The sequence below is a fragment of the Salmo salar genome, chromosome 07, assembly GCF_965601325.2.
Source record: "Salmo salar chromosome 07, fSalSal1, whole genome shotgun sequence".
NCBI lineage: Eukaryota > Metazoa > Chordata > Actinopteri > Salmoniformes > Salmonidae > Salmo > Salmo salar.
Window position 1 is genome coordinate 40,689,913 of NC_138297.1, and position 11,017 is coordinate 40,700,929.

At 40.9% G+C, this 11,017-nt stretch overlaps 1 protein-coding gene across 1 annotated transcript; it reads right to left on the reverse strand.

The window, feature by feature from the left end:
- Positions 1-208: 208 nt before the first annotated feature.
- LOC106609123 (L-lactate dehydrogenase B chain) lies at positions 209-10,055 on the reverse strand. The gene is made up of 8 exons (XM_014207572.3): positions 9,769-10,055; positions 3,284-3,423; positions 2,878-2,995; positions 2,497-2,670; positions 2,080-2,253; positions 1,635-1,752; positions 1,116-1,239; positions 209-942 (listed from the first exon to the last, which is right to left on the reverse strand). The coding sequence occupies exons 2-8, from the start codon at positions 3,410-3,412 to the stop codon at positions 775-777; spliced, it is 1,005 nt and encodes a 334-aa protein (XP_014063047.1). The 5' UTR covers positions 3,413-3,423; positions 9,769-10,055; the 3' UTR covers positions 209-774.
- Positions 10,056-11,017: the final 962 nt, after the last annotated feature.

The following is an 11,017-nucleotide window of genomic DNA, read 5'->3' on the forward strand; positions in this document are numbered from 1 at the left end:
ATGTTCCTTTACTGAAAATATTGTCCAAATTAATTTGACGGTTTATGTGAATAAAAGTTTGACAAGGGACCTGGATTTCCTTCTACATGTCACTCATCATTTTGTTAAATGTCAGATTACTTAGCAGCAATATCTAACAGCAGGGAGGCATTGTGTAGCCTAGTTTATTGAGGAACATTTATGTCATTGGACACAATAACATGCTTCATAAGGTTAAAGTGTTTATTAAATTACTCATTGGTTGTCGTCATTCATTACACAAACATGGGTGTTACAGTAAGTAAAAAATAAAAAAAAAATTACTAAAGCAGGCCGTTTCGATTGATTCCACTTCTGCCCTCTTCCCCCCCCCCCCCCTTTGTTTCTTTCTGGCAATCAATGTCAGACTGAACATCTCGCACAATAACCAACACCACTGTTCCCCGACAGGAGGAGACCCAGTTATAGGGTCTTTGTTTCTGCGCTCCTGACAGGAAGTGAACAGAACAGTGCTTCAAGAAAGTGCAAATGGAGGATAAAGCCAACACTTTTTGATCGTAGTACAATAGCTTCAACACGAATCCAATGAGGGTACATAGTCATACTGGTTCACACAGTACCTAGCACAGAAACACAGTAACCTCATCCTACAAAAGGATAGGGGGGGTAAAGGAAGAATGTATACCAGTAGATTAAGATGAAAGGGAGATGGATACAGTAGATCGGAGGACGGGTGAAACTGGGTCTAGGATTGACTGCATCGGGAACGGAGGGAGGAAGGGTAGATGTGTGTCTCTAGACGTCCTTGAGGTCCTTCTGGATGCCCCAGAGTGTGTCTGCACTTTTCTTCAGCTGGCCCACCTCAGCGTCGGTCAGGGTCATGTTGATCACGCTGCCCACTCCATTGCTGTTCAGCACACATGGCAGGGACAGGAACACCTCCTCGCCAATTCCATACATGTCCTGGGGAAACAAAACAGCTGTCAGTCATTATCACGTAGAAATGTGTTAGATTCACTCTCTCGCTCGGGGGGGGGTGTGTGTGTGTGTGTGTGGGTGTGTGTGTTTACATGCACATAATGTGTGTGTGTAACTGTGTGTGTCTGCACGCATGTGTCTGTGTGTTATCCCGTCACCTTGACCATGGTGGAGACGGGGTGGATCCTGCTCATGTTCTTGATGATGCTCTCAGTGAGATCAGCCACACTCAGGCCGATGGCCCAGTTGGTATACCCCTTCAGCTTGATCACCTCATAGGCACTGGAGGAGCACACAAAACAATCCCTGTCAGTCAGCATCTACGTCCAACTGTTGCAATCTTGAACAGGTAAAAACTCTCTGAAATGAGGTGAACCTGTATGAACGTTAACTCAAATAAAAGGTTAATGCAAAATAAAAATGTGAGGGCAGGCTTTGATACTTATTCTAGCACACAATGTCAGTAGAACTAGTTATATTAATGATACCAAAAATTATCCCAGCCTGATCTCGTCCTTATTTGAGCCCTTATACCTTGACAGCTCCAGTAGATATAAATGAATCAGAAGGTGGTGAGCAGTACGGTGTAAACTCTAGCTGTACTACGAGCTCTAGGTGGAGGCAGAGGTACACATTTAGACTCTGGATGGAGCTGGGGATAGGTTTAGGGTATTTACCTGTCGACCACTTCCTTATGGGTGGCCTTCCAGTCCTCCTTGTCTCCGTCAAGGCCAAACTCTGGGTTCAGCTTCTGCAGGTTGACTCCAGCTACGCTGACACCGCTCCACACAGGGACTAACACACACACAGAGATATTTATTATTTTACACAGAAGATATTCAGATTTCCCCCCCCCCAAAAATTAAACACAAGCAGACTCAATTCACTCATTATTTCTGACAGATAACTGGATGTGCAGAGTGATGTAACAATGCCAAAACAAGTACTTTTGTTTTAAAAGCTGTTAAAGCTGCCAACTGTGTGTGGCTTACTGCGTGTGAAAAGAAGTTCACACATGTGCTCAGATTCCCACTAAAGTATGCACTCCACTGACATCATCCCCACCGATGGTGTGTCTGTGCTCTACCAGGACCAATCACCATCAGCGTCACCCCTACCCACCGCTGGTATCGCCGTGTTCTCCCAGCACCCATCCGTTGAAGCTGGTGGCATGGATGCCCAGGCGCTCAGCCATCAGAAAACGGAAGCGGGCGGAGTCCAGGTTGGTGCCGCTGCCGATGACACGGTGTTTGGGCAGGCCGCTCAACTTCCATGTCACATAGGTCAGCACATCCACTATGGGTAGGGAGAGACAGGGATATGGTCAAACACACACACCCTTGACAACGTTAATGATTGACTGCCCATCCCTGCCACCCACTGTTGTCACAGTACCCTCTCTCTTATCTTGAATTATGGAGTGGTGTGATACTGTTGGTAAGGGTGGAATGTTGGAACTGGGTTGGCCAATGCAATCTAGGGGATAATGATGGAAACAATTTACCTTGTGTCCAAGATTTAAATTGTCAGTGTGTGTACCTGGGTTGGACACCACGATAAGGGTGCAGTTGGGGGAGTGTTTGACGATCTGGGGGATGATGTGTTTGAAGATGTTGACGTTCCTCTGGACCAGGTTGAGCCTGCTCTCTCCCTCCTGCTGACGCACGCCAGCGGTCACAACCACGATGCGGGAGTTTGCAGTCACGGCATAGTCTGGACAGAGATAGGGAAAGAGCAATTGAATTGCGTAGACTTTTCCCATTTAGCAGGGGGGGGGTCTAAATGGCCATCAATGAGACGCAATCAACCTTAAACTGGTTTCAAAACAAGCTGCATTACACTTGCAATGGCAAAATACATATTCCGCCTTTTTTGCTCTGAACCACTCCAGTGGCATACACACAAGGGGGATTCTCTTACCTTTGTCAGCGACTATCTTAGATGTCTTTAGGAAGAGGCTGCCGTGCTGCAGGTCCATCATCTCTCCCTTCAGCTTATCCTCCATCACGTCAACCAGAGCCAGCTCATCAGCCAAGTCCTACAGGAAGGAGGAGGAGGGAGAAGGTAGGGGTGGAAAGAAGGGCCAGAAGGATAGTTTGGTCATGAACACCTGGTATTTACTTAGAAATGATATGGTAAAATCCACAATTACAACCAGCCTACATAATAACTGAGTAGTAACTATTTGTTGGTATCACAATAGTAGTAGTAATTCAGAGGTAAAGTAAATTAGGACTAATGTACTTGTAAAGTACTAATAACACAATAGTAAGAGTAGTAATGCAGTTGTAAAGTAATAGTAAGACAGTGATATAGTCATACTTACCCTGAGGAGGATGCTGACGGCACAGGCCATGCCCACCATGCCCACCCCCACCACGGTCACCTTGTTCCTGGGGGGCTCAGCAGGGCCGCTGGCCATGGGGGTGATCAACTTCTGCATCACAGACGACATGATCCACGACGCTGGAGGAGGGAGCGAAGGAAGGAGATAGTTAAACCTTTAGTCTAGTTATCAAGGTTAGTCTACTGAGAGAAAATAAATATTCAAAGGGAAACCTGGTCCAAGATCACAGTGTGTGAATTTTGTGTGAGGTAATCGTGCTTTTGCCTCAACATTGAGCACGCTCTTTAGTCCAGGCATAGGCTTAATCTGTGTCTGGGAATCTAGCCCAAGGAATGCATTTCTTAAGCCAATGAAACAAACACTGCTGTATTTAATGGATTTACTCCAGACTGAGTCAAAACCAATATCCTAGTCAAACTTGGGTTCAAATAAATGCATATTTAAAAAAATTTTTTTTTTTTAAATGTGGTCAAAATCAGCTACTTTTGAAATATTTTCAAATAAACTTTGATAAATAGCCTGAACTACTAACTTCCTAATACATTACTTCAAATACACCTAGGACCTAACAGACCTGGGTTCAAATGCATGAAGTATTTAAATATTTGAAAATGCATTCTGAATATTCAACTACTTGTAGCCTATTTTCAAAGAAAATATATCCAAATACTTGCTTCGAAATGTCCTTGAAAGTAATTGAAATAGGTTAAGATACTATTTAGTGTAGGCTGTCTGTCCCTAGTGTTTGAGTCCAAGGGCCAAAGGTCTTGTTTAGACACGCATTTCGTAACCATTTTGCATAGGTGTGGGTTAAAGGTCACGTTTCTAAAATGTCCTGCTATTGTTTTCCATAGCTACTCCAGTGCAGTTAGTGTATATTGCTTGATATACTGTAGCCCAATTTAAGACTAGTAAACTGGCATTGCTTCAAACCATTGTTGGTCAACTTAAGTCCTGCTGCTTTGGCACGCAACCAAATGCAAAACTCACTAACCCGCAACATGTAGGCCTACACCCACACACAGTTTAAACTCCAGCAGGAGACCAACAGTACAATACAGCTTCAAACATTTATAGGAGAGGCTCTTTGGAATCAAAAGCCTGGACATCCTACCATTACAACCTTCCTTACTGAGCAGTCCCTACCAAGTAAACACACGAGTAGTTAGTTTACTATCAAAACCCAAGGACAATAATTATGTCCCTTCATCATTTTTACTAGAATATCCTGGCTAGACATACGGAACAATATAAAGCAACAACTAAGCCAGGGTAATTTCATAAGGCAATCACAATGACCGGACATTGTTAGTTTGATAACCAGGCAATCTTGATCAAACAGGATACTTGCTTTGTCTGGCAAGGTTCCTTGCCGCCAGATACCATCATCAAGTAGTGATCATGCCAGGCTAGGATAAAGCAGAGCAGGCCAATGCAAGGCCTACCACGGATCAAAGGCAGCAGAGGTCCATCCTACTTCCACAGCCCCAGATTTCCCCCCCTTGTCCAACCAGAAGGTCCCCCCTGAGGTCCTCCTGGACCAGAGAATACGCAGTTGGGAGTTGCTCTGTTCACATAATCGCAAATATCTAGCCTATTGCATGTCCATGTGAGAGGCAGTTACTACAGTTGGCAAATTAATATTTGAATTGTTTGCCACATGCGTCTTAAACAACAGGTGTAGACAACCATTTTGAATCCATTTTCACATTCCCTCTGTGTTGGTAATGCTTACAAATTGGATCATAACTAAAAGTATCCGAGATCCCACTCTGGAACCTTGATATGCCTGTAAATATTCCAACTTCAATTAAATTATTTCTCAATTATGCCTTAAGATACAAATGTTAAATGTGTGTCAACATCCTTCCTCCAAAAGACCCTTCTATGAATTATATTTCGGACAAAAAAATAAATAATAAAAAAATAAAAGTATTTTGTGAGGAATCACCCATTAACCATATCTGAACAAGGTCGATAGGTCATGTCTACACTTGTCACTTGCATGCAACTTCTGCTATCAAAATACAAAGATCACATTGAAAAGATGGGTCTAGATACACAAAAGTCACTTGTGGTCTGATTGTGTTCAGATCTGGTCTACTGCCATCAGTTGTTGTGTTATAATATTTTGCCTATTCCACCGTTTGTAGAATGCATACTGTCACTTGAACATAGCGTGCGAAAAGGGAATCCGGACACACTCTGGTCACAGTAGACATTTAAATGCAGGCGTCGACGCAAGACACGGTCAGAATTCCATGATCAGAACTATGATCAGAATACTAAAGCTGCATGAACGGTCAAGTCTAGACACGGCGAGAGAGGGAATCAGAGGCTTGTCCATTAGGCGCAATGTGTTCACCTTGTCAGTCAATCACAGAACAATACTACAGAAATTAGTTAACAAAATTCTTGACAAAATGGGTGGATAACGGCACTATGGCTGGTGTCAGAGGCTGCCTATTCACAGTGGACTGTGAAGGGGCAATTCCAAGAGACATTGTGTTGTGTAGCTATAACATAGCATTTCAAATACGTGATGTTCTAGTAGCTTATCATAGAGGCCTATAGGGTGATTTCACACCAGGAAGACCCGAATAAAAATGTAGATCTGTTTGTTCTGGCAATTATCACATAGAAAATTCATTGGGAGGAAGGTCGTTTAACATGCTTTAATTTTATCACAAGTCATTTTTTTGAAAATCATAATGAAAGTTTCCATTTTAGGCCCATACATGCCTCTTGTAAGATCCCATGATCCGTGAATCACACATAATACAGACAACATCTTGGTTTCATTATAATCCTTATATAAAGCTCTAAAATATGGAGTATTTCTAGAGTCTGAAATAAAGATGTTCACATTAAACATGAAAAATATTAATGAATCTCAAAAGTACCCTTGATGATTTTGCTTATTTTAGTACATTTTTGTTGGGGAACAGTTACGCATTGCCATCAAAATGGACCCATGAGCACCAACATATGAAGTTCATAGGAGCATATCAAAAGTGGGTGTCAAATGACAGCTAAGTCTATATTTGGGGAAATGAAGGCATAAATACATTTTTCAACCACTTTCCATCTTCAAAATTTGGCATAAGTAAAGGCTTTGATTTCTGGATAAACAGATAGAAAAGGGGTCATAAAAACATCTACCATAAAAAAATATTACAATGTTACAGAAATACAGCGAAACACAATGTATGTTTAATTTGAGAAATGGTTTACCTTCTGTAAATGTAAGAAATATTACCTTGTGATTCCGTTATGCACATATCTAAGATACTTTCTCAATTCTGACCCTCATGAGGGAGAATAATGAAAGTTTACATAAGTAACAAGTAATGGTAGACCTACCAACTAGTTAGTGATTTTACTGATATCAATTGTGTTTATGATTTAAGTTAAAGGGAATTACGAGTTAACAAATTAGCAACGGAATTACCCAACAATCTGTAACGGAATTACTGCAACTGAATTGGCTGCAATGGGAAATCATAAGTCACACCACAGTTGGGTCACCTGCTACCGTCCTCCCTTCAACTGGCATATGGTCATGATGTCCAAACCTGTAAAACATATTCATCTGGGAACAATGAAGTTCTGTAACCAGGTGTAAATAACAAAAATATATTTTACAACTCAAGTTGCCATGTCATAGCCAACACCCCATTCTTTCTGCCGACATCTTAATTCAGAACAGATATTTATAACTGTTTTTGTATGGTTATAACATGGTCACATAAAAACTTGCAAGAGATTATACCGTAATTCTATTACCAAAGTTTGCATCTGCACAGTTCTTCCACTAAAGTAGTCCTTGTTCATAGAGTTGTATGGTTTGCTGAAGTTTGAAAATCAAGGGTTTTTGTTTGGCATACGATTTAAAGCCAAGGAAAAATAAAAGTCAGTAATTCAGTTTCTGTGGATTTGCACATACACTACCGTTCAAAAGTTTGGGGTCACTTCGAAATGTCCTTGTTTTTGAAAGAACAGCAAGTTATTTGTCCATTAAAATAACAAACTGATCAGAAATAGTGTAGACATTGTTAACGTTGTAAATGACCATTGTAGCTGGAAATGGCTGATTTTTTATGGAATATCTACATAGGCGTACAGAGGCCCATTATCAGAAAACATCACACCTGTGTTCCAAAGGCACGTTGTGTTAGCTAATCCAAGTTTATCATTTTAAAAGGCTAATTGATCATTAGAAAACGCTTTTACAATTATGTTAGCACAGCTGAAAACTGTTCTGATTAAAGAAGCAATAAAACTGGCCTTCTTTAGACTAGTTGAGTATCTGGAGCATCAGCATTTGTGGGTTTGATTACAGGCTCAAAAAGGCCAGAAACAAAGACCTTTCTTCTGAAACTCAGTCTATTCTTGTTCTGAGAAATGATGGCTATCTCCATGCGAGAAATTGCCAAGAAGCTGAAGATCTCATTGTGTACTACTCCCTTCACAGAACAGTTCATACTGGCTCTAACCAGAATAGAAATGGAGGCCCCGGTGCACAACTGAGCAAGAGGACAAGTACATTAGAGTGTCTAGTTTGAGAAACAGACGCCTCAAGTCCTCAACTGGCAGCTTCATTAAATAGTACCCACAAAACACCAGTCTCAAAGTCAACAGTGCAATGTGCGAATTGAGCTCACAGAAAAACTAAATGGAATTAAAATTGAAACACTGCAATTAGTTGTTTAAAAACTGAAAAATAACTAAAATATCAGTTAATCGTTCTGCACAATTGGTTGTAGTTATGCACGTGCCAGGTTCAACCAGTTAGTAAGTCAGACATTTTTTAGTTTTCTAGTTCCAACTAGCAAGTGAACAAGGCAATAGAGTGTTGATGTTTCTTAAAAGATGTATTGGGGTGTTTTTGGAGCCTTTGTTCATGTTTTCTGTGCCCCTACAACTACTGCTGAACGAGCATGAGGAAGGATAAGTGAAATAGCAACAACAACAAAAAGTCTATAAAATGCCATTTACATCAAAAATAAGGATTTGGTTCAAATAGAGTAAACTTCTCCTTTAAACAATCCCAGACCTCTTTTAGGAGTGCACATTCAGCAAATCACAAGCAGAGGGAGTTCCCTTTAAATCAATTTGCCCATTCCCTGTGTTGGTGGTGCTCATAACATTTATCACAACTTAAAAGTTGCAGAGCACCCACTCTGTTTTAAACAATATGTCATCATATGAACAAAACCAAGAAGGGCACTTGAGACAATGTGACAAAATGCATTTCAGAATCTAGACATCCATATTTTAGAGCACACTAAGGACCATAATGGGTTCCGTGTTGGCTCAGTTGGTAGAGCATGATGCAACGCCTGGGTTTGAGTCCCACTGGGGTCTTGTAGCTACAGAAAAAAGTATGCAGTCATTACTTACTTAGTCGCTCTGGATAAGTGTCTGCTAAATTACTCAAATGTAAATGTATAATGACACCAAGATGTCTGTATCATAGGGTTTCAAGAGGCATGTATATGAAGAAGAAAAAAAGGGCCTAAAATGGCCTCATCATGATCTTCTCAAGTGGTTGCTGATACAAATGTAAAAAGAATATCAAACATACTACCTCCCAATTAAGTTTCTATGTGAGAATTGCCTGAACAGTCAGATACCAAAAATATATGTTTGGGCCTTGCTGTCGTGGACTCGCCCTAAAGAGGCCTATTAATACTAATAGGCTTGATCAAATTAAAAATATTGAAGCTTCAAGATGTCAGACATGCAATAACTGATATCACAATAGGTCAATTATAATTCCCTAAAAAAAACGTAGCTATATCCTTGTAGGCTAATGTTTAATACCCTTTTGTAATCACATTGACGCAATAGTCCTATCGTCATTGATGGCCGGATGCTTTTTTTGTGTTTTACACTGGTCGGCTGCAAGATGGCAGAACATCTATAACGTTAGACAAACGAGGTGGAGGTTATGACAAACCTCATTCCATTAACAATCTGCACAGTTCAAACTAATATTCATGTCGCCAGTCAATCATTAACCACGTCTTCAAATGACATTCCGTAATACATGAACTTTGTCATGTTCAAGATAGAGTCGCTCAGGAAGCTCAACGAGGAAAATGTCAGTTTCCTGTACAATTAGCGCCATCCACCCCTTTAACGACAACCGATCGACTATTATAGGGAGTTATGGCATGCTGTGTTTTAGCGAAGTGGCCTTAGGCTTCGCGTAGCCTACATCGTCTATTCCAAATGTCAAATACCAAACCATGTAGGAATATCAAGAACATTATTTAGCCTATTGCAACCAGGTTGCAACTACAGAACGTATCCAAAAATTGTGTGTAGGCCTACGTGCATTTTTGAGCATACACCGAAGTGATGAGTCAGTCGTGCGTCACATGACGGAACAGAATAGAAAACTATGATAACAATTCACTCAAAGTCAAAGCAAACACCGGCGGTAGCTACATACATACCTTTTGCATATATTTTAAAGATCGGTTATATCCCTTTTTGGTCCAAAGAGGCAGGCAATTGAAGCAGCGTCGAGAGTCAGGTAGTGAGAGGACGTGATGACTTCACTTATGGAGTTCGGGGTTTAAAAGGGGTTTTAGCCAAAGAGGAGGATGCAAAGTAGGGCTTCACCACTGGCTGAGTTTGACACGAAAAGAATATAAATTGTCTCCTCCTCGCGTCCTCTCTCCTCGCCTCCTCAAACCCCATTGGAGGAAAAGGTCAGAGGAGCGGCACCTCTGGCTTTTTCCTCCAATGGGTTTTGAGAAGGCAAGGATGAGGAGAGAGGACGTGAAGACTTTGCAATTGAGATTGTGAAATATGTTAACTAACAGACCGTTGGAACAGGTTTTGGCTAGATGGTATATCGTTTTTGTCCGATTTGACTTTTTGTACTAAATTGAGAATTTACACCGGCAGATTAAGATAATTAACGTAGCTGGTTAGGATAATTGGTTAAGGTTAGGATTAGCTAAAATGCAAACAAATCTACTTTTAACGTTAAGCAGTATCCTTCTAGCCATGACCGTTGGACCACGTTCACCTTGGCATGCTGGCATGGGGACACATTGGCACACACAAAAGAGGAAATTAAGGGCTGCTCTTCTGCGATAACAACGGGTACATATAAATACATTAATGACATTTGACTTCCCAGGACTCAATCTTTGGTTGTTACAAAACGTTATATGCATGTATCTATTATATGTTTTATTATTGGACTGTGTATGTATATAATAGGCCTATTACACAGACTAGGTGTCTTTAATGGACTTTAATATTAAAAGGGAAATTGTAGGCAAAGCGTATTCCAAGCACCTACAGAGAGGGAGGGAGAGAGAGAGAGATATGTCATGTGCAAATCTAAAAGCCTCTGGTGATTGACAACAGGTGATTCCAATATAAGTAGACCAAACCCTAGTAAGCTCACAAGCTGCAATGGTCTTAGCTGAAGATTGTAACACCAGATATTATGATTTAACCCCCAAAAAATGGGGTATCAATTATTCTGTGAGTTACAGGTGAGGTACTGTTTGGTGTAGCACAGAGAATTTTCAACCAACCTTAGCTTGGCAGTACTGCCTTCGTCCTTGATTCGTACAAACAGGAGTCTCATAAATGTCTGTGTCCAGTTACAGGGGCTCCGTTTTGATTTTAGAAAATGCTCCTTTATTAAAATAAATATGTTTTTTTGCATCATGAAGTAACCCA

Excerpts from the sequence above, each read along its gene's own strand:
- LOC106609123 (XM_014207572.3), bottom strand. The coding sequence starts at position 3,412 with ATGTCGTCTGTGATGCAGAAGTTGATCACCCCCATGGCCAGCGGCCCT. Across the intron at positions 2,254-2,496 it reads TATCGTGGTGTCCAACCCAG|TGGATGTGCTGACCTATGTG; the intron begins GTACACACACTG and ends CCCTACCCATAG. Across the intron at positions 1,753-2,079 it reads AGAACACGGCGATACCAGCG|TCCCTGTGTGGAGCGGTGTC; the intron begins GTGGGTAGGGGT and ends TGTGTGTGTTAG.